Here is a 22,424-nt window from a genome sequence, read left to right on the forward strand (position 1 = left end):
GTGGTTCCACAAAGTATTGACTCATTAGTAAAATCCCATTAAAATACATTTAGGTTTGTGATTTCACCGTGATTTAATGCAAATACAAACTATATTTCTAATATTTCTTCTCTGTTTGTTCTATCTTTGATGCTTTTGTTTATGCTTGTCAATTTTTCCTGTCCTCTCAACTTCCAGCTGGTCAAACACTCCTTCCTGAGCTTTGTTTTCCTTCCTGCTTTAGAATAAACTTTGGGACAAAGGTTAGAACTGAAATATGGTTCAGAACAAGCAACCGGTTTCCTTAAGTAGACACCTTCTCTATAATTATCCACACTGAATTGATTAAAACTACAATGGCGTAGATAATGTGCTAATTCAAAAATCAATCAATCAATTTAATGTATTTAAAATATTCAGAATAAACCTTTAATACATTTTAAAACAGTTTCAAGTTTATAATTTTGTATTAGAGCTCTGGAAAAAATAAAGAGACCACTGCACTGAAAACTGTCTGGTTAGTCCACCTAATTTTGATTTCTGAACTCTTCCTGAGTGAAAACATTAATATTGTTGTTTCTAAATGAACATGTATTTGTTTTCTTTGCATTATTTGAGGCCTGAACGCGCTGCATCTTTTTTGTTATTTTGACTGTTTCTCATTCTCTGCCAATAATACATTTTTGAGACATGTCAATAGTTCATAGAATAAAAGAACAATGTTCAATTTACTCAAACATATACCTATGAAAAATAAAATCAGAGAAACTGATCATTTTAAGTTGTCTCTTAATTTTTTTTCCAGAGCTGTATTCGCTAAATATTCAGGTTTTTGTAAAATATTTGTCTGAATAGTTTGTAAAAACGTGTCATAATAATTGTTGTTTTAAACCACACGCCAAGGTGATCAAAAATATTGACTCATGACTATTAGAAATTGCACAATTTATAACAGTTTTTGCATATAGCCAATACCTCCGGTGCCAGTCCATCCCACCGTCATTCCCAAACAAAGATGCTTGGATTCCTCCTCCTGATGTGGACTCTCACCCTCAACCCAGTGGGACTTCGTTAAATTTAGTCAACTGAGTTCTGTTTGCTGAGCATTAAATCTCAACACTTTACAATTGGCAAATAGTGTTATTTACTGCATTGTCCACAAAGAAAGTCTAAAAATGAAACCGGTTTGAGATCACAAACCTAGACGCAGTAAAAACAGCCTGAGGAGTCATAATGACTGAACTGCTGATGCGTTGCACTTGGCGCACCGCTTTCCTCGCTTTCTAGCCTTCTATCAACAAAGTCTAAAATCTGTGGGAGCCTGGATCTGAGCACGGCCTCAGTCTGCTACTTATTTTGGCCCCAGACGAGGGCTTAATGCCACGATATCTTTTGTAAACTAGATCTTGATTCTGAGTATGCAGGTACTGACTGTTTACCCCTCATTTACCAAGAAATGAGCTCACTCAGGTCTCCGGGTGCAGATCATTACACATCTTCTGCTTCACAGAGCATCCGCAATTCTCCACTGGTTTTATATGCTTTGCTGCACATATTTAACATTTTTGAGGGTTCAAAATGTACTTGTTGCATTTTTCATCCCACTGGTGGACCCGTGTTTTATTTTAGCTCAGGATTTTGAGACCAGAACTCAAGCATCTTCTCTTACGACTTTTAGGTCCAGAAAAAGAAACATAATAAAAACAAATCAGATCTTACAAAAGCCACTATAAGAGAGCCATAGACTTTTGGATGAGGAGCTTTATGACTGACCAAAAATCTAGACTGCACCAAAATTAAATATTTTCAATATATGCTCCGTGGTGAGCCTTAGGATGACATTATAAGTCTTGATATTTTAGAGAATGCTGCTAAAAGTCATGACAAACATAAATAACTGGTGTATATGCATAAAAAAAACAATGTAAAAGATGTTAAAAATGAAGATGACTTTGTAACATCTCATACAAACATCAAATCTACAAAAGCCTTCAGGCTTTCTGTTTTTTTAGGACGTCCATTCATACTTTATCCCTTTTTCCTATTTTTCTCCAGTGGAAAAACATTTTGGCCGAAATATGAAACAGTACACCACTGTGAGGTGGTAATTCAATGATTATTTTGGGGAGCTTTCACAACACTGGGTAGATTTTGTGGCTTTTACTATTTTGATTCTTAAAAATATTCATGAGTGGTTTCACGAGTCAAAAAATTGAAACCCCCTGGTACCTTTATCCCTTAGATGACTTCAAAACCTCAGAGTAGAAAGGTTTTTTTTGTTCACAACTCATGAATCATCGACATTGATTCTGAACACATGTGATGATCTTACCAGGTTTTAAATATCTTGGATCTTGAGTTTGATGTTGTGGTTCTGGCCCTCACAATGTTATCCTGTTTTAACTGGGTGGCGTCCAGTACAAGCTTTGACACAGTGTGTTGTCATCACACTAGAACCTAAGCAACAAGAGAACCCCAGATATTAAACTCTTCAACATCGAATTAATACTTAAACTTTTGACATGTTACAACCGCAGCTTAAATCTATTTTAATGGGATTTTAAGTAACAAACCATGAAAAGTAACAGATAAATATGATATAGAAGAAAATAAATACATGACTTTGAGAAAACTGACACTCATTTTTACTGTGAACATACTGTCAATCACATTGGTGGCAGCATCATGCTGTGGGATGCTTTTCCTGTCCCAACAGGAACAGAGAAGCAGGACGGAGAAAATGGGACGATTGATCAAGTCAGATATAGGAAAGTCCTGGACGAAATTGTGTTAGAGGCTTCGAAAGACTAGACACATATCGGCAGGTTTCAGCAAATTAAATTTAAGACTTTTTAATGCCACCTTGGGTAAAATTTAAGGCTGAAAAACTTTAAATATAGAGGAGCGTTTCGAAGTTCTGTTGTATCATAATCAGAAATGTTTGGTGTCAACCCCAATATTTTGAGAGCTAATTTATAATGATGCTAAAATCAGTGAACTAACCAACAATAACATCGAACCCAACTTCACAATTACCTAGTTGGAAGTCAGAAAACCAGTGTGATGCGCTAAGACTCTTCTGTTTATTCAAGCACCAAAGAAACATGTTCACTAACCACAGGTTATACCAATATTTATAGCTGTGTGTTAAAGATTGCATGAGAAATAAACTGTCCAAAAAGATGCAAATAAACCATTTATATGTATGTATTATTTAAACAGGAGGCAGCCATATTGAGTTTTCACTTTTGTGTTGGATTTAGACTTCAGGGAATCTCCTTGTGTATTTTCCAACCATCTTGGAAAGTCCAACATCAGAGTGAATACAAAATGAAGTCTTAGCTTTAGTCCAAACATGCAGTGGACATGGATAAGAATATGATAAGAAAAACTTAACAAACTGGAAAAGTACAAGTAGTACTGTATCACTGTTTCAGCATGTTTTTAGAAACAGTTCTTTTGAGAAAGCCGGTTCTTGGAAATCTTAGTGTTAACAGAGTTGAAACTTCAGAATCACTGTATCAGATAATGTGTGATGTTAAAAGGAAAAAATGTAACTAATGAGATAGGAACCTTGGTAACATGGAGTCTATTTTTAACGAAGGATTAATATGACAGTCGGCATAAGATGTAAACATGAATCAACCCTTAAACTATCAGCGCTAGTAGGGAACAGAAGAGTCAGTCCAGATGCTGTTTGGCAAAAGTATAAAGAAGTTGAAGTTTGGGAGTTGACTTCATTGATGACCTCCAAGAAATTCATGATTCAAGATGCAGCGTGGCAAGGCGTCGAGGTTTGTCACACAAACTTTGCCAGTATGCTGTATTTATGGGGGGCCATCAAAGGCCAGGAGCTGAATCTGTCTGGGTCTCTGCTAGAGAAATGTCTGAAGGAGAGCATTCTGGAGGAGGTGTTGGGGGATTAGATGGTGGCTGCATGCTGGGCCTTCTCACCTGCAGGGGGCTCCACCTGTGTGTTGGTCGTTTCTTCATGCTCTTCCGCTTGGGCTTGCGTGGATGTCTCCTTTTCTCCTTGCTTTCTGTGGGCTCAGTGAGGTCGCTGAGCGTGTCTGAAGACTCGTCAATGTAGGCCAAGTTCTCTCCAAAGAAATTCAGCAGCTGGCAGTCTGATGAGGAGGCAGCAGTGCCTTGAGGGGATGGAGGGGGCAGTTCAGGTATGGGAGGAGGGGAGCAAGAGGGAAAACTTTGAGGTGGGGTTTGACTGCAGGCACTGTTAAGTTCAGATTCAGATTTCTGTGAAGTGCTTTGGTCTTTCTCAAGTTCTGTGGCTATTTGTAAGCCCCTCAAGTCCCCTTCCTCCATGTCCCTGAAGGGATGAGAGCCTAGGAAACTGTGGAGTACTGAGAATGTCAAAGACACCGATGAGCCATCTGACTGGGAGTCGTACACAGACTCATAGAGGGAGCCCTCCTGCATGGCTGTACCTGTGGAGTCCAGCTCTGAGGTGGATCGGGCCACAGGGAGGGAGAACGAGCGGGCCAGAACCTGGTGAAAGGGCCTTCCTTGTCCCTGAACACCAACAGCAGCATCTAGTCTGCTCCCCAGAGCTGCTTTTGGGACTGCTGGCTCTCCAGCCACGCGGCCCCGTGGCCGAGGCTTGGCCACCCCAGTCCTCTCTAGAGAGGACTGACCTTCCAGCTGGCACATGGAGCTGGAGAGGCCGGCCCAGCGGTTCGGCAAGTGTCCGTTCTCAGAGCCGCCTCGAGCCCAGTGTCCCAAGGTGACGTGGGCTCCCCGGCGGATGCGGCGTCGCTCACTGCGTTTCCAACGCCGGCGTTGAAGAAGGAAAGGGTCGTTGAATTCCAGAGGGTTTGGGATGCGGAAGTCCATGTTCTGGGTCCAGTCCGTGGCGTGGGCCCTTAACTCCTCCATCTGAAGGCAACAGAAGGAAACAATGGCAAGGGGGAAATGATGCTTCATGTCTCTCTGGATTAGGTTTGCTGACCTTAAAATCTCTCACCTCAGCACGAGTCTTCTTGGACAGAACCCTCAGCCAGTTGCCTATCATGGTGAGGATGGAGGCAAAGTAGGCCAGGCCAAACACTATCCACAACAACACAAGAGGCTTGAAGATCGTCCCGCCTTCATAACCTCCACCTGAAGAAAAATGCTGGACTTAGGAAGGTCTTATATTTACCTGGTTAACTGCAGTCAATAAAATAGACAAAAAAGTATAACAACAAATATTACCCATCATGTCATGGGTTCTTGTCATTTTCCAAATTTGTCTCAATTTCTATCCCACTACTAGTTCAGCAGCTCTTAGAATATATATGAAAATGCATATATATTGACTAGGAGTAGTATTTTGGGAGCAAAGCACTTCCAAATGAGCAAACTTGCAAGATCTACAATTCAAAACCCTCAAAACTTTTCATTAAATGTGAGAACATCATCTTTTCGCACTGACATCAGAAACACACTTCACATGTATGTTCTGGCAAGCTGATGAAAATCCTGATGACATTTCCTTTCCACAGTAAGGTTGAAACTGATGTTAGAGGCACAGAAACCTTCCATATACATAGGCAGACTATAGATTTTATGACAGCCTCTCCACACAGATGTCAAATCTACAGCTTTATTGTTGTGGTATGATAGAAAGCAGTAGTGAAAACCTGTTTTGGAGATTACTGAGAGCACAATATGGTTAGAAGTGACTTCACACTTACTAAGATTTTCCAGATTTTATGTATTAAAGTCATGGTTCAAAGTCTAAGCAGGTTTAGGAGAATGTGGGATGGTGTTTAATCTGGCGAGAAGTGGCTCAAATCAGCATTGTTCTGTATGTTTGAAATAAATTTTTATTAGCCTGGAAAGAGCAGTAAAGATCCTCACTCCTCCAGACAATCCCAAGTGCTTAAGCGAGAGACTCCTGAACTTTTCTTGTTTCTAAAAGACATTTCACTTCTCATCCCAAAGCCTACTACTCTCTGTTCAGCACAATGTTTCTGTCATTGTTGTTTTAGCACTTAAGCATAATTTCTCACCAACAAACAGTGTGTTTGTTTTAGAAGCTCCTTCTTGCCTCTTTGGTGATTGACGCTCTGATAGCAGTGTTTACCGTTAGCAACAAAGCTCTGAGATGTTATTTTGAGTTAACAAGAGCCATTTTATGCCCTGCCTTCCACTGAAGATCTGAAACATAAAACATTATGTGGCAACCACAAGAAATATCCACCATTCTTTTCTGAAGTGCAGCTGAGACAGCACATATGACTTTAGCTGGTTGGGTAGTTCTTACATAATCTTGAAAAGGGAACAGCGCTGAGAGGAATTGCACGGTGCAACAGCAATTAGGAAAGTATTTATTGTCAAGCATAAAAAATGCGGCCATTTAGGGTTCAAGAAATGTTAGCAGTATGTCCTAACATTTAATGCTGTATTTAATTTTCAAATACAGCAAATGTTTGTCGCAGGCTTAACATTTCCAGATTCTGGTTCGGTTCACCTTTGAACTTACTTTTTACAATAAAAAAAGCAGGCATCACCATAGCAATCTGTTATCACAAAGAGGCTTTGGTGGTGTGAGTTAATAGTCATATTTTTGGACACATATTATAACCATGGCCAGGCAGATCTGCAGCCATTACAATACAAAGAACCCTTTTCACCAGTTTAATGAAATAAAACTAATTTAATGCCACAAATTATTTGTGCCCTTTTGGAAAATAGATAAATCACTATAGAAATGTTGTCATTTTTGAAGAACCTCTGCTTTTTCCATTTTTACATTTTAAAATAAAGAAAAACATAAAACTCTGTGTGTCCAATCTAAAGACGAGAAAAAATATGTCAAAAAAATATCTTCTGTTGTGGAAATTTTATTCAATTATTTCGTGACAAAAGAGGAATTAATATAAAAAATTCTATACAAAAACCATATTTAAAAAAATTTGTTGCAGGAGTCTCAGGTTGCTGACCCCTGCCTCCAGCGATGTATATTTTTTCTGTATAATTTTAATGTTTAATTTAGTCTGATAGTATCACCCTTCCTCTCTGCTCCATAGAGAATTTTGAATCACCATAGCAACCTGACCTAGCGTGTTACTATGGTTACTTAGCAGGTTCTTCTAACATTTCACATGTAGCAACATGGATATAAAACCTGGAAGCTTTCAGTAATTAAATAACCTTTCTATCGATTTGTGCGCTGCAGTGCCATTACTCAAAATTTATCAAAAAATTAATTTTTTTTTGCAACCTGGTGCTTGTGATTTCTTGAGTGAGTCTTGACTACAGTGGCCAGGAAGTAACACAAGCCCGCTGGTCCTAAAGTTTAAAAAATGTTATAAAACACGGGGATGCATGTCAGCACCTGGTACGAAGTCTCCAAATCCAACAGTGGTAAGAGTGATGACCACGAAATACAGCGACTCCAGAAACGACCACCTCTCCACTTTCTGAAACACGACCGTCGGGACAGCGAGGAAAATCAAGCAGCCAATAAGGATGGAGAGAACTGCTGACATCACGCGCACTGTTGTGGGCCTGATTTCACGTTTCTGCAAGAGAGACAGCAACAGCAGATTTAAATATATAGTTTAGACTTAGAGATCTCTAAGGAGACTTGTGATGTTTTTACGCTGGTTTAATAAGCAGCGTATATCCAGTTATACTTCAGATAAAATGTTGGAATACAGAAATGCATTTTCCTTTATTAAATCTTTGCATCCTTTTTCCAGCAGTCGGGATTCAGGAGGCGAAGTAAGTCACTCAGCCTTCCCTCATGCCTCTTCTTTTCATCGGGGAGTTGTGTTTAAAATGAGTCTGTAAACCACCATGGACACCCATTTCTAACAATAAGCCTTGAAGCATTGCATTCAAATGTGAGAATGCATAAAATAGCCCACTGGAAAACTCACGCAGCAGAAAACTGACATGGAACCATATAAAGTTGGAATTTAGATTCACATTTGTCTCATGTGCTGCTTAAAGATTGTACAAAATGATCTACAGCACAATAGAGGCTTACAGGGCTTATAATACAAACTTACAAAAGTTGTAAAGCACTCTCAAAAATAATCTCAAATCAATAATTAAAAAACAGATTTTTGAGTTTGTGCCTAATTCTTCTCAAAAAAGATGTGCTGGTCCAGATTAAACTGTTCCAAATCATGGAAACCCTGTACAGTGCTTTTAATAGCTGAGAGCTAAAATGCAGTTAAGAAACATGTTGTTTTCTCCTCAAAGTAAGGTTAAAACTGAAGGTAGAGGTGCAGAAACCTCCCAGGGTAAAAGAAAAAAACAAAAACAAACTTAGATTATAAAAAACTTCTTTGTGCAGATGTGATGGTATTACTGTTGTGGGATGAGTAGGAAAGATGCAAAGAAAGCACAATAGGGTAATAATTGCTTCAAAGGTGGAATTAGGTTTTCCAGATTAGCTCTGAATAACTAATCCCAGTGTCCAGGTGACAGTGTGATGGTGTTAATTTAATGAGAAAGGGATCTGAATCGGCACTCCAATATAGTTTTCAAATAAATCTTTAGTGTCAAAGAGAAAGTACATTTTCACAGCTGGTCTCTATGTGTTGTTGCTACTGTGATAGCAAAGCCTCATCCTCAGAAACTTAGGTTTTGCCATTTTGGGTTAGAAAGTAATTAGATGTCTTTCCTTTCCCAGGTTTAGACTGAAGTTCAGTTTGCGTACAGGACAGACCATTCTCACCAAAAACAGCTTCTCAATCTTGGCCACAGCTCTCCGCAGCACGGTGCCCATGTGATCACCCACTCCAGCAAGCAGGATGCCAAACATGGGGATACCGACCAGGGCGTAACACACACAGAACAGCTGTCCAAGCCACGTCCGAGGGGACAGATTCCCAAAGCCTGGTAGACACACACCAAAACGTCACACTGTGAATCGACATTGCAAAAATTTGAGAGAGATTACTGGTTAAGACGACCAGATAGATGTATTTTGTTGCTCTTTACCTATGGTGGTGATGATGGTACCACAGAAGAAGAAAGCGGAGCCCATGTCCCAGCGGCTGGTCAGGTTGACAGATAGGCTGCTTATGTCCAGGCCTGCCTCGACAGCAGACACCAGTTCCTGCAAAGCAACATGTAGTTCACATGTAAATGACCAGTTCTTGCAAAAAATGTACTCATTGTAGCTTTATTTGTAATTTTCCTCATTCCACATTCAAATTTACTCAACCACAGTGAAATGAACTCAAATAAAAGCAATAAATTAAAGTGTGAAATATTTAACAGCAGATGGGAAAGTCTTTGTTGTTTTGCTTGTAAACATACTAATAAAAATGTGTAATTAAAATAATTAGAAATGTAATATGATCCTGCACAAAAAGATCCATATTTTTGCAATTTTGTTTTACTACGGATAGACAAAATGTATCTGGTACAATCAGCAGAAATGGAATCTATTTAATGTTATTGTGACATGTTTCACCAGATAAGTTATTATTTGAGAATTTTTCTGAAGTAGGAGGCGATCAACATGCAGCATATTTCCCTTTCTGGCTTGTTCTCCAAATCTTTCAGATTGTGAGGACATCTCTTGTAGGCAATCCCACAAGGTTTCTCTCAGATTTAGCTTTTGACATCTGTTCAGGCCCTTCGATAACATAATTTTCTCGTTGACTGAAAGTGAAATTAAAAAACAAAAACCTTGGTTTTTGTTCAAAACTCACTGGTATTAGGAAGTGTTCACAGTTTCATCTATTTTGACAAAGACCTTTGTTCCATCTAAAGAAAAGTAAGCATTATTTCTGTGCTAAAATTACATGTTGGCATTGGAAACAAAAACTTTAGTTTAAGTTAATCAGACTCTGATGCTTTCTTCCAGAGGGTTTGTGATTATAGCCAGAATGACCAGTTTTTATAATATATATTTATACAGTTTGAGCCTTTGCAACTCCTCTAAAAACCTTGGCTTTAACTAAAAGAGGCAGAGGTGAACACAATCTTACACAAAGAGTTGAACTGGATTTAAGGTTAATTACGTTCAATGTAATGTTTTAGATATTAGATAGAAATTGAAACTCAATGTAAAGGTGCACAAAATAAAATATTTCAGCTGCATAGGTTTCATGTCACATAATAAGAAGTGGAAAAATATTTTTGATGACTTCTTCTTGAAGATTTCTTGACATGACAAAATCCTAGGATTTTTAGCAGGTGCGTTTTTATTTTTGTCACTGTAAACTGTTCCTGTCTGCTTTTCTGTTTGCAGTGTCCTCCTTTCTCTTCCCGTTTTTTAGAAAAATGCCAGAGTAGATCACAGGGCGCCGCTCAGAGAAAAGATTGCAGGTGGTTGTTATAACTCAAATTAATAGAGTCATATTTTTTGACAGGCATCATAAACCAACAGTGTTTTTTTCCCCGTGCAAGCGAGCCCAAATAGTTTCTGCACAATGAGTGTTCATATCACCGTTACCTTCCTTCTCTGTGAAGCTTGCATTTCCATCACTCTCCGTTCAAATCTTTTTGTTCAGTTTTGATGAAATGCCATGTAATTAACGCAGCACCAGATAGCTGAAAATACCAGAGAATGGTTTTCAAGAGTATTTCCAAATATTGTAAAGTCTCTTATTCTTTGAGGAAAACAATGGAAGACACTTTCCAATCTTCCCAGGATTAAATATCTTATGTCCATAAAACCCAAAACCTTGAAGATCCTAATTATTGCAGTGATCGATCAGTGATCAATCAGTAGGGCTTTTTTTGCAGAACAACCAAGAGCTCCTGTGTAGATCTAAATATTTATTGAAATATGTCAATAAAAACAGTGACCTTTACGTAGTGCAGACACACTACATAAGTGAGATTTATTTGGTGAAAGTTATGCTGTCTACTGTTTTGAAAGAATGTGATTTAAAACTTTTAGGCTGCAGGCAAACACCGTCTGCTTTAACTTTGATAACATTCAAAGAGAAAAACATGTGAGGATGCTTCATAGCATGTGGGCGCACACATGTGATGAGTTGGTCATTATGTTATCTAAAACACATTAAATATAGCCAGCAACATTTATTGACGATTTACGTTCTGTTTTGACAGTTGGTGGTTACCATAGCAACCAGTAACTGGCAGCTCCTCCTTTTTTCTGTTGCTGTCTGTAATGGTTGTATGTATTAGGATCAGCTCTGTGTTCTCTTTACAGGTAACGTATTTTAGCATATATTTTAGACAAATCTAATCATATTCATTGTTTCATTAGGAATTTTGCTATGTTTTTTATAAGTTTCTGACTATCATTATTAATGTTGTGCATTTTAGCTATATTTAATTTTACAATTGCTAACTGCTGCTAACTGCTCATTGGGAGTTATAGCTCCGTAGTTTGTTTAGGGTTATTTGTTGTATTTTATTTGATGTATAGGTTATTGTTAACCACCAACTTGATTTTCTCTTTTCTTAGGTATGTTTTAATTTTTTTATTCAAAGTAATGTTTCAACTGTGTGATAGTCTTTTAGTGCTATACGTGTGATTTTATTTCCTGTACTAAAAACATATTGTTATTTATATTAAAGATGAGATTAGTTATTTGGATAAATGATGTAAATTTATGTTAAACACCACTTTATGGTCACAATCTGCGCCTTTTTCTGTTGCTGCCTGTAACTGTGGGGGAGAAGCTGCTGGACTGATGTTAACCACCAACTTAATTAAATTTTTTGTTGGAATAAAAAGGTTTAATTTCAGTTTCACTCTGGGTGAACCTGAGTGTCTGTTGTAAAGACAACCTACTGGAGCTAAATCGAACATAAGAAGATTACACATTTAAAGGACCTGGATCCAATCCACACCAAATTTGTTAATGTCTTATTACTTTCCTTACAAATATATATATATATATATATATATATATATATATAAAATCCCAATAAAATGCATTTTAGTTTGTGGTTGTAACAGGAAAAATATGTATATTTTCTTCATGTGTCTGACGATACCTTCACAAGCTCTTGGAAATTAACCTCAGTGACGCAGGAGTTGTTACTGAGGAAGTCCTGCTTGGCCTTGAGCAGATTCACATGTGCCTTGCTCTCCTTTGGCTTCTCCAGGGTGACAAAAACGAGCGCTCCCATGCCCAGGTACAGCATGACCCCCGTCAGCAAGGTGGTGAGGGTGGTGCATCGCATTTTTCTCCTGCGAGTCACCCCTACCCCTCCAGGGTTTGGGGGCTGGTCCGGGGTCTCAGTCAGGATGCACCAGGATGCAGCTGGCCATAAACAGGAAGTTCCTTTAGACAAGCTCTATATGCATGAGTGCTGATATATACAAACAAGGTGGACAAGTGTTCTGGGAAGAAACAAAAACTCTTCTTACATCTGTGGGTCAAACTATAATCAGACATGGCCAAATGGGTAAATTTGTGTTAGCAGCTACTGCATTAAATAGCTCCCATGTTTTTTCCCTAAGTTTATTTGTAATTTAGAATTTTATTTAAAAATAAATTACATTTTTGATATTCTCTTTTAAGGTTTTTTCCATTTTGTATGAAAGGACGATTATAACTTTTCTGTCTGCTTCTTAACGCCAACTGAAGTTTTCTGAAAGTTTTAAGAAAGACATTGATGGTGGAGAACAATTTCTTCCAGTTTTGGGAAAACAAGCAATGTTCTATAGAAGACAAAAGGTTTCCATAAAAGTTATTACTACATAAATGGTGTAAGACACCAAGGCCCCAGTGTTTATTGCTGAAAGAATGTGAGATTGTAGCACATTTTGGGCTGTTTTCAGTTTTGCTCAAATAAGAGTACTGATTCTTCATTATGAAATTACTCAAGTAAAAACATACAGCATAGTAAGTATTTTTTTTTCCAAAAAGCTACTCAAGTAAAAGTGAATGTAATGTAACTAGTTTCTACCAAAGTTTGCTTCTACATAATAAGAAATCTTGATAACAAAACAGGAAAGTGAGTCTGTACCTTACTGTACTGATGGCAGGCTCATCCCATGTTAAACCTTCAGAGATCATTTGGAGAAAAATAACCTTTTCCTGGTTGTATCTTCAGCACTCAGAAGAGGAGAAGTGTGGCTCCATCTCTGCTCCATTCAAGCCATTTAAACACTTGTGGACACACAAAAGTACGCGTCAATACACAAGCACTTTCCAGCTTCTCTCAAAGCTCTTCCATTGAACACTATTGGAGGGAATTTATCCCAAAAACTGTTGCAAAAGTGACAAAATGCAGACCACCTTGCCAGCGGCCTCTAAGATGATTAGACTCTGCCAAGCTTCCCGAGAAACATCACACAGCATTAATCATAAACCAGGTTTATCTCTTATCTTCGCTTGGCTCCTCGTGCTTTTCTTTGAGCCGTGTTTGCCTCAGAGACAGGCGCTCCGACTAACAGGGCTGGGACTTAGGAGCTGCTCAGCCCGGGTCAAGCAGACCCATTCACCGCCATGTGGACTCTGACAGTGTTCTGAGATTTTCCAGAGCCAGGCCAACTGTTAGCATTCTGCTCTAATGGACTGCTGCCTTTGTTTTGCGTGGGGAGTCCTGCTAACCAGCCCTGACAGATGTTTTTGATTATATCACTGTCTAAACCTTCGCTAGCACATTTTGATATTGTGCTGAGATATTAGGTTGGAGAAAGGAGGTCGACAAACTGAGATCTAATCTTGAGATAAACATCAGTGCAGGTGGGGTAATAAATCAGGAGCTTAGCTGTTTGGAAAGAAGCGTGAAGGCAGGGCCAGTTATAAACGAGGTATTCTTAGGTTTACATTTACGACGAGACAAATCTTACCAAACTGTGGTGGACTGCAGGTAGATAAGCTCAGTTTGAACCACTCCACATCTAAAGTCCCTCAGAATCATTACACTGCTGAAACTCAAAATCTTGAAATAAGCCAAAACTAACTTACAAATAACAGCAATATATCAGAGATTGGTTTAAGTAAATAATTCCTTAGTATTGATTAAAAGGTACTACTTGCACAGGCAGCTGGGACATTTTTCCCATGTTATAAATAAAATAATCTGCCTAGTACTTTTTAATCACTATTAAGGAATTATTGGTTTAAAACAAGCTTCTATATATTGCCAAAAAGTTACTTGTAAGTTAGTTTTGGCTTATTTCAAGGGCACAAAGATATTTGCACTAGAAACAAAACCAATCCTTTGTAAGTTTGTGTTTTTGCAGTGCATTGATACTTGTACAACATTTCCACATTTTGCCACTGTGCCTCCACAAACCTTGAGGTTTATATGAGCTATAGCAGCAAGGTAATGTGCAAACATGTTAACAGAAAGTAAACTAGAGTGCATGCGTGTCTCTGAACATCAATTTTCAGGTCTTGCGACAGATTCCCAATTGGATTTATGTCTGGCCTTTGACTATGCCATTTTTGCACATGAAAACACTTTAATCTAAACCCTTCCAGTGTTGCTCTGGCTGTAAATTCAGGATTGTTTATCCTGCTGGAAGGTGAACCTCCGTTCTATTCTTTCAGCCTCCAACAGGTTTTCTTACAGGATGACTGTTTTTAGTTCCACCCATCTTCCCATCATCTCTGACCAGCTGAACAAAAACATCCCCACAGCATGATGCTGCAGTACTGGTTTCCCTCCAGACATAGACCAAAACGTTTAGTTTGATCTTAATCTGACCAGAATATACATAACTTTTAGCAAGCCCATTGTTTCAACAATTGCTAAAAAGAAATAGATTTGAATGTTGCATGACTAATAGTTGCAACCCAATTCTCCCACCCTTGCTGTGGATCTCTACAGCTCCCCCAGAGTTATCAATCTGGTTGCTTTCATGCCTCATTGATGCTACGTTTTGAGAAAATATACTGAACAGGGTGTGCACAGAGTAAAGGAGCCTGACACATAGAAGCACCTCAAGATTTTTATTTGTAAAAATGGATGTGATGTGATGTTTTGTGTTTGTCTATCACATGAAATCCCAATAAGGTACGTTTGTGGATGTAATGGGACAATATGTGGAAATGTTAGTGGAAATGAAAACTTTTGCAAGCCTCTGCATAAGGATGATTGTGGGAATATACTCCTATTTTATTAGCCATGTACAATGTAAGGGGGAAAAGTAGAAATCACCACAAATAAACTTTATTCTCAAAGGTTTTCAAGAATCTAAGAGCACTTTAATAAACATTCCTTTTCTAAGAAAAGATAAATTTTGTCTTAGAAGACTTAGGAGTCATTTAAAATGATTTTAAGCCATTAAAATAAATATTTAGACAAAGCACTATAAATCCCCAAGTAACCATATTAGGGAGTTTTGTGCAGTTTAATAATATCTCATGAGATTTCAGGCCTCAGGGGGAGTTAAGACCTCTGCAGGAAAAACATTTTGAATGATGATACAAAACGGAAACAGATGGCATTTACAGTACTACATAAATGCAAAAAACCACGAAGAAACTGCTATAACCAAAAGCAAAGAAGGAACCCAAACTAAAATTTGCAGCCTTGGAAGGATTTTAGTGGCACGGCTGTTGTAGAAACTTCAGACAAACCATCAAAGACCGAGATGACCGACTGTGGGAGAAAATGCAGTCTCTTATGCAAGAATTTACCACAAAGGTCAAAAATAAAGGCCCTTCAGACATAATCTGGCCTGAAAGTATTCAACAGAGAGCCAACCCTGACGTCAGGAGATCACAGGTTGCAGTTCTGGTTTCATGCTCTGGGAACAAAATAATGACAAAATTTTTTGGGGGGTGCAGTAAAAACAGAGACGATACTCCGGATGACAAATAAACATGTGGATAAATCTGTAAAAAAACAACAAGCCTGGGTCTGTTGGTTGTGTTAACGCTGCAAAAACACAAAAATCTTACTAAGTGTTTTTGTCTAGTTTCTACTATGTTTTGTGTTAAAACAAGACAAACCATACAAGTAACTTTTCAGCAAGATGCAGGAAACTGTTCTAAGCCAATAATTCTTGACTATTAATAAAAACTACTGGTTCCACTGGCAGATTTTTTCATTTAAACATGGAGAAAATGTCTAATTTTCCATATTTTTTAACTTGTTTTGAGAAGGGCATTTTTTGCAGTGAGGTTACTTTGCTTCGAGATCCTATGCTTGATCAGCACGTTAATAAACTGCTTTTATACATTCTGACGAAATTTGAAGAAGAGTCCTCAGAACAGAAGACATGATAGAAACAAACACTTATCCTTATCAAGACAGGAAAAAACGAAAACTCTAAAAGACGATTCTTACCTTGAGTTTTAGCAAAAGTTGATATCCAACTGTACTTTATGCACAAGCTCTTCTTCTCCCACCATTCAGGAGCGAGCGATGAGCTCAGTGTGTGTGTTGTGTGGATGCGTGAGTGCATGTGTGTGTTTTCTCCTTGGATGGTGTTTCCCCCGTTCTCGTGACCCCGCATCACTCGGGCAGAGGGGAGCGGATCATGAGGGTAGGAGGAGATGAAGGGAAAGATGAGGCGGAGTGCATGAGAAGGCTATTACAGCACTTTGTGTGTGTGTGTGCGTGTGTGTGTGTGTGTGTGAATGTTTGATGGAATGGCGTCACAGCAAAAGGAAGAGCAGAGGGCCTGGAGTTTCCTGAGTTGGACATCAGGGTGTGTGTATGTGTGTGTGTGTGTGTCTCTCTCGTCTAAATCCATCGTTTGTCTGGGTTCTGTCGCTTGGGGAAGTAAGAAGAGACGTTTGTTTCTTCAAAACCAGAATTATGGTCCACAGTTTTTGAAGCACTTGAGGAAAATGTGCATCGTGAGACAAAGCAGGCTGAAAAAGCTGCGAAGCTCTTCAGCAACGTCTAATAATGTGTTTGTGACCAAGAGGCAAAGGCAGAGTGACGTTGATAATTGCGGAAACACTTATGTGATTTAACCAAGATTTAACCTTTCAGGCTCTCTTCATTTGACCACAACACTAGTTAAATCTTAACTGGGAAAAACAAACAAACATCTCTTCATGTATGATGAACAAAACAGACAATGAGTGGGAGGCACTTAAAGAAAAACAACAATTAAAACAGGAGCAAAAGTTTTATTGTAATTGAAAAAAAAAACAAAAAAAAAAACAGACACATCCAGATTGAAGGAAGGTAACAGACTCAGTTTCCCTGCTCACAATCAGACTAAGGATGAAGGCTGAACAGCTCCGGTGGAGTCGACAGGTAATGCCAGGAGAGAACGGCAGCATTTAAATAAGAAAATAAGGCAGAAAACATGAAATAAAAAAAAACAGTTCTAAAATGTATAACTAAAATTTGCTAACTCCACCTCAAAACACAACTAAAGCACTCGTATGCACATTCAAACAATTCAAGTTCATGTCAAATATTCTAGACTACCAGATCTTAATAAAAACAGTCTAAAGCATGTTCAAGTTGATGAGAAGTGGCCTAATCAAAGCAAATCAAACAGTTTTTATCTGCGTTCAGCAGGACGGAGGAGCCTGCATCATCACTGGAGTTTATCTACGAAGGCTTTTTAGTTCTGTCTGAAATATCCAGAAATACTTGCTTTATCTTCAGACAAAGTTGATCCTTTTTAATAAAAAAACCCAACAGTAACATTGTTTTGTTTCCCTTTATCAGAACATTTCACAAGATGACAGAAAGGCATGACACTTAACATGGGGAAACCACACAGAAAATGCTCATTAATGTGCACATTTTCATTGTTATTTGTGATTCAAAATGTAACTAGATTTGTACAGAAAGCGTAACAAGTTACTCCCACATCATAATGTTTGATCTCAACTTGATTAATAACTGGAATAAATCTGATTTAAACCAGATGATCTTGGCTCAAAGTAAACCAGAGCTCAACTCGATTAAAAGTCATATTTCCTACCGGACTCATAAGGTTTAATAACCTCAAAAAGATCCATCTAGTTAGAAGAAAAAAAAAAAATTCATTTTATTTGTTTTGTAACAAAAATATTAAAGAAGTCCAGCACTGACTGTTTCTCTCCACTGTCGCCATATGCTCACTGGACACGAGAAGGCCACCAATCGGCATTATGTGATCATCTGAGTCTGATTGTGTTGTCAAGATTAAATCAGCATGTTTGATATCAACTTGATTAATAACTGGAATAAATCTGATTTACAGCCAACTGGATTCAATATATTTAGACATGAATTATGTCAGTTTTAGGTTTGAGATAATCTCTGTATTAAACCGGCATCGTGTATAAATGAGTTCAATTGAATAGATTGATTAGCATCATGGTTGCTGATTTCCAGCCCCTTATATCCAACACTGAGGTGAAAACAATAAGTTTACTCTGAAACATTTGTCCAGATAGGAAACAATTTAAAAGAAAAATCTGCACGAAGGCTTCACTGTTTTATTCTGCACTAAAAGCTACTGAGGTGTCAACATGGCTTGTATCCAAATGTCTCTAAGTCTGCAGGTAGCTGTCAGACTGAAATAACTGATTTCATCATATTTTTTGCTTCAAAAACCCATTTTATTATCTTGGAAACTTAGTAAAGTCCAATTACAGATAATTCACAGTAAGTGCTTATATGATAGTGGGTTTTTCTTTACATGTCCTTCAAAGACTATGACTTGTGGTAACAAGATAACCCTGCATTATAGTATTCTTCTCATTTTCCTGTTACAACCACAAACATCGGAGGAATTTATTGGGATTTTATGACTTAGACGCAAGTAGAACGTAATCGTTAAGTGGAAGGAAAACAATCCATCCTTTGTCTATACCCACTTATTCCTGCAGGGCCTCCAGCAGCCATTGGTCGCCTGCCCATCACGTGGGAGGAAGTCGGAGAAAATGCAAAAACCCATTCAAGAAGCGGCATGTAAAAAACAAAAACACTCCAGTCTGGAATTTGAACATTTTTGCTGCAAGGCAACAGAAAACAATACATCTGAGATGGTTTTCTTATTTCTTCTTTTGTACAATTGTGTTTGCATTCATATTTAATCTTTTTATTCTGAAACCTTAAAATAAAATAGAGCTACTTCAGTAATTTATTTTGGGGTCAACCGAACAAAACCAAAAAAGACTCGGCTATAAACTATAAGCTATAAAAACATAATCTGGGTCATTTATTGTCCTAATTGAAAAAAAAAATAAAATCTCTGTCTGCATCAATCACCTGCACTGGTGGCCTTATTTTTATCATATAGGTGGTGCACAAAATCAGATCAAGCGCCACAAATTACCCCGGGTTTAAAGTTCCACATAAGCAACACAACAGACAGAAAATCATGTGGAAGAACGAGCTTTGATCAGGTAACTTTTTTCAAAAATGCTTGTGCTTGTAACGAGAAAAACTGGGAAAAGTTCAGAGGGAAATGATCGCTGTATCCATGTGGATCATTCAGTTCATAATTCCTAATGACATCACTGAGGTTTCCCTCAATAAAATGTGATGTTTATGTTCACTCTGTAAAATTGTGTTCCCACTTCTAGGTAACAGAGAAACAGGAACAGATATTGTGAGTTTTTATGCTGTAGAAAACCAAAAAGATCTTTCTAGTTTCACATTCCACAAGCAGGAAGACCAGATGTTTTCCCATATCTTTCCAGACTCTGCAGGATCCCACAAAATTAAACTTCAGTTATTTTTTAATTTAATTTAAAGTGGCTTTAAAGCCAGCTAGTGTTAGTTTGTTAGTGTAGGACGGGGAAGCATTGCAGGACAGAAGGGAAGGAGCTCAGTGTGCATCTCCATACATGGAGCGGAAACCAGCACAGGTTACACTGACTCATAGATGTGTGCTCACCCAACACACACGCACGCACACACTTATATACAAACAGTGACATCAAGATGAGGACGCACGTTAATTTTCACAGCTAATGTTTTTCACACACACTTCTGTAAACGTTCATCCCTCACACCCACTAATAAAACACATTCAAGTATCCATAAATTAAAAAAAGCTTACTGAGTCAAAACGGGAAAATTCAAAACGCGTTCTGACTACTGGATCGACCCTCTTGGAAAACAAGTCAAACTTATCTGGACAGGTTTAGAAAAACGTCGACGAGGCACTAAGGTAAGCTGAAGCCCCGCGACGCAGGAGTGAGAAGAAAACAAAACAATCCTTTTGGAAGAGAGGTTCAAGAACAGAAACAAACGTCACTAAATCCCAAACCTACAGTCTGATTACACAGGTGGGTGTGGATTAGCGGCAGAGGCTCTGCACAGAGACTTCAGGGTGAACTTGGGAAATTAAAGCCGTTCAGAACCGAGGTGGACGAGTGCAGCTTGTCAGGCCCAGTTACCTGCAGGGAAACGAACAGAGGAGAGAATCAGCTCCTCCTGCTAGATCTGCATAAAACAGAAAATATTATCAGTTCATCCAAAACCAACAAGTTATGAGGAAACAAACAACGCAACATTTAAAGACGCATTTGCTCAATATGTACAGAAAGTCTTATTTTTATATTCATTGCAGCTGCATAATTTTAGTTCTACAAGGATTAATAAAACTCAACCTTTAAATTGAGGACAGTTATTTTGTGGAAATAACTGCTTCAAGGAAACGGTCAGCGACACATTTATTGCTGCTAACACTTTGTACAACGCTCTTTAGCCAACAGGACAGCACTTTTTGTTCTGCCAGAACATTTCGCAATGATGGGGAATGAAGATAATCCTTGAATATTCTCCTTTACACATTCTTTCTAGATTCTCCCTCACTCCGCCTTCGACTCACTCCACATGTTTTCTAAAGGATTTGGGTCGAGAGCAGATATTAGTTTCTCTCCAGAGAGGCCATTTTCATCCTTACCCTTCAAAATATACAATTTATCATAAACCTTAAAGCAGACATGGCCCTCCAAAAACTAAAAGTAATAGTTGGTTAATTAAGAATTGAAACAATACATTCAATAATTAATTAATAAATCAGTCTGCATTTATTTAATATATGTACATTAATGATTAAATAAGCAAAGACTAGAATATGACATTTCCTTGCTTTTTGGTAAATTTTAATGTTATATTTTTTAGGATTTAAAACAAACAAAAAACAAAGATTTTTTTTTAAACAAGTTAACATTATCCTAAAATACATCATTTTTAACCCCAGAATAAATGTATTCTAGTATATATAATAGAATGTATCTATTATTAAAATAAAAAGATTCAACTTTTAAAAGATGTTATACATGAGCGTGCCAACAGATGTTGAGAGTCTTGCATTTGGTTATAACCCACTGACACTGTTTTAGTCGTTAAAGAATTTCAGCATCTCTCAGACTGAGTTATCCCTGCTTCATGTCATCCGAAGCGTTAAAATTACCAGAGAAAGTCCAAAAACCTCATCAGAATGCCTCGGTACTCTCAGATCCACTTCATTAACAGGATCACTGCCCGTCTTATTCTTAGCGTTAAAATAATACAGAAAATGTCACACATTTCCTCTCCCGTACCTGATGCTTTGCTTTAATCCGTCTCCTCGTCTTCTTGTGGTTCTTTCTTTGACAAAGGTTGAACTGTTCCTAACAAACCTCTTCTTACAATGTAAGGGCACGACGGGCCGGTGGGGATGTCAGCAAAACCTGAAGGGTGTGAGGAAACAGACTGAGAACTTGTATTTTCTTCTGCAGACATTGGCCACTTGGGGGCAGCAAAGAGCACAAAAGAAATTCGAGTTGGAGAACCAAAAGTGAACAATTCAATAAACAAATAAGTCCTTCAGAAAATATTTGAACAGGGGGAAAATTAAATATCAAATATTAAATGAACAGCTTCATATAAAGTTATTTGCTGTAGTAATTTATAAAAAAAAATCATGTATTTATGTTAATTACATATTAAAAGCATGTATGATTATTACATCATTATGACTGATTGATAACAGGACATTATGAATGTATTTAAAATGTAATTATTTTTAAAAGAACCCTACCTTTCATGACCACCTCTGGCAGGCCGTACGGCTCGTACTCCGTGTCATCGAAGGCGGCCGACAGCTGCGTCCTGTTGCGGCGGATCCTTTCAGCGAGACGAGCCGGATCGGCCGGGATGGGAAAAGAACCTGAGAGCAACATTTTGTCCCCTGCTCCCGTCTTCTCCGCTGAAGAAACGGGAGAAACAGGAGGAGATTCGACTGACTCTTCCTCATCACTGAAGTCCTGCTCGGTCTGAGTGGCTGCAGACGCCTTAGAAACTCCATAAGGAAGCAAACTGCCCTCAGTTTGACTGCCGACACTCACAGCCTCCACCTTCATAGTACTGTCGCTGGGATGAATGGGTATTTCAAAGTCACCGGCTCCTCTGAAGGCGTCCAGTTTGGTCTGTTGAGTTTCTGTGTAGAAATGTTGCACTTTGCTTGGACTTGATCCTGAGATGCTGAGATCTTTGGCTCCATGGTGTTGAGCAATCTTCTGCGATGACACTTGGATGGGTTTAGCATCTTTCTTCAATTTGTTTTGTTCTGGATAACTTTCTGACCAACGCAGGTTTATCTCCTGGTTTTCTTTTTCAGATTCCTGATTAAAAAAACA

The 22,424-nt window shown here is 38.3% G+C and overlaps 2 protein-coding genes and 1 long non-coding RNA gene across 8 annotated transcripts in view; 1 reads left to right on the plus strand and 2 right to left on the minus strand.

The window, feature by feature from the left end:
- kcnk4a (potassium channel, subfamily K, member 4a) lies at positions 1-16,371 on the minus strand. 5 transcript variants are annotated; one of them, XM_044127018.1, is made up of 10 exons: positions 16,180-16,371; positions 12,901-13,043; positions 11,923-12,191; positions 8,938-9,055; positions 8,672-8,832; positions 7,319-7,505; positions 4,946-5,097; positions 3,934-4,872; positions 2,312-2,436; positions 1-229 (listed from the first exon to the last, which is right to left on the minus strand). In XM_044127018.1, exons 3-9 carry the CDS (start codon positions 12,109-12,111, stop codon positions 2,425-2,427), a joined length of 1,758 nt encoding a protein of 585 aa, XP_043982953.1. In that variant the 5' UTR covers positions 12,112-12,191; positions 12,901-13,043; positions 16,180-16,371; the 3' UTR covers positions 1-229; positions 2,312-2,424. The 5 variants fall into 5 exon arrangements, with proteins under 5 accessions (XP_043982953.1, XP_043982952.1, XP_043982950.1 ...); XM_044127017.1 differs by lacking the exons at positions 1-229; positions 2,312-2,436 and having other exon boundaries at positions 3,044-4,872; positions 11,947-12,191; positions 16,180-16,369; XM_044127015.1 differs by lacking the exons at positions 1-229; positions 2,312-2,436 and having other exon boundaries at positions 3,044-4,872; positions 16,180-16,369.
- Positions 11,042-18,951, plus strand: LOC122836984. The gene is made up of 2 exons (XR_006371673.1): positions 11,042-11,128; positions 18,678-18,951. It is a non-coding gene; the product is annotated as an uncharacterized LOC122836984 (long non-coding RNA).
- Positions 16,958-22,424, minus strand: part of si:dkeyp-115e12.6 (centromere protein F) — a 24,793-nt gene continuing 19,326 nt past the window's right edge. The window contains exons 16-18 of one of the 2 annotated variants that reach the window (XM_044127013.1): positions 21,827-22,409; positions 21,348-21,476; positions 16,958-20,195 (exon numbers count right to left, since the gene is read on the minus strand). In XM_044127013.1, coding sequence (XP_043982948.1) covers positions 21,361-21,476; positions 21,827-22,409 — 699 coding nt within the window. In that variant the 3' untranslated portion in view covers positions 16,958-20,195; positions 21,348-21,360. Of the gene's footprint in view, positions 20,196-21,347; positions 21,477-21,826; positions 22,410-22,424 lie in introns of those variants that run through there. The other variant, XM_044127014.1, reaches the window with a different exon arrangement.

This window comes from Gambusia affinis, linkage group LG09 (genome assembly GCF_019740435.1).
Source record: "Gambusia affinis linkage group LG09, SWU_Gaff_1.0, whole genome shotgun sequence".
In the NCBI taxonomy this organism is placed as follows: domain Eukaryota; kingdom Metazoa; phylum Chordata; class Actinopteri; order Cyprinodontiformes; family Poeciliidae; genus Gambusia; species Gambusia affinis.

Coding starts and splice junctions, on each gene's coding strand:
- kcnk4a (XM_044127015.1), bottom strand. CDS start 12,111: ATGCGATGCACCACCCTCACCACCTTGCTGACGGGGGTCATGCTGTAC. Junction 9,056..11,922: donor ATTTCCAAGAGCTTGTGAAG/GTATCGTCAGAC, acceptor GTTGCTTTGCAG/GAACTGGTGTCTGCTGTCGA. Junction 5,098..7,318: donor ATTTGGAGACTTCGTACCAG/GTGCTGACATGC, acceptor ATTTTTCTTCAG/GTGGAGGTTATGAAGGCGGG.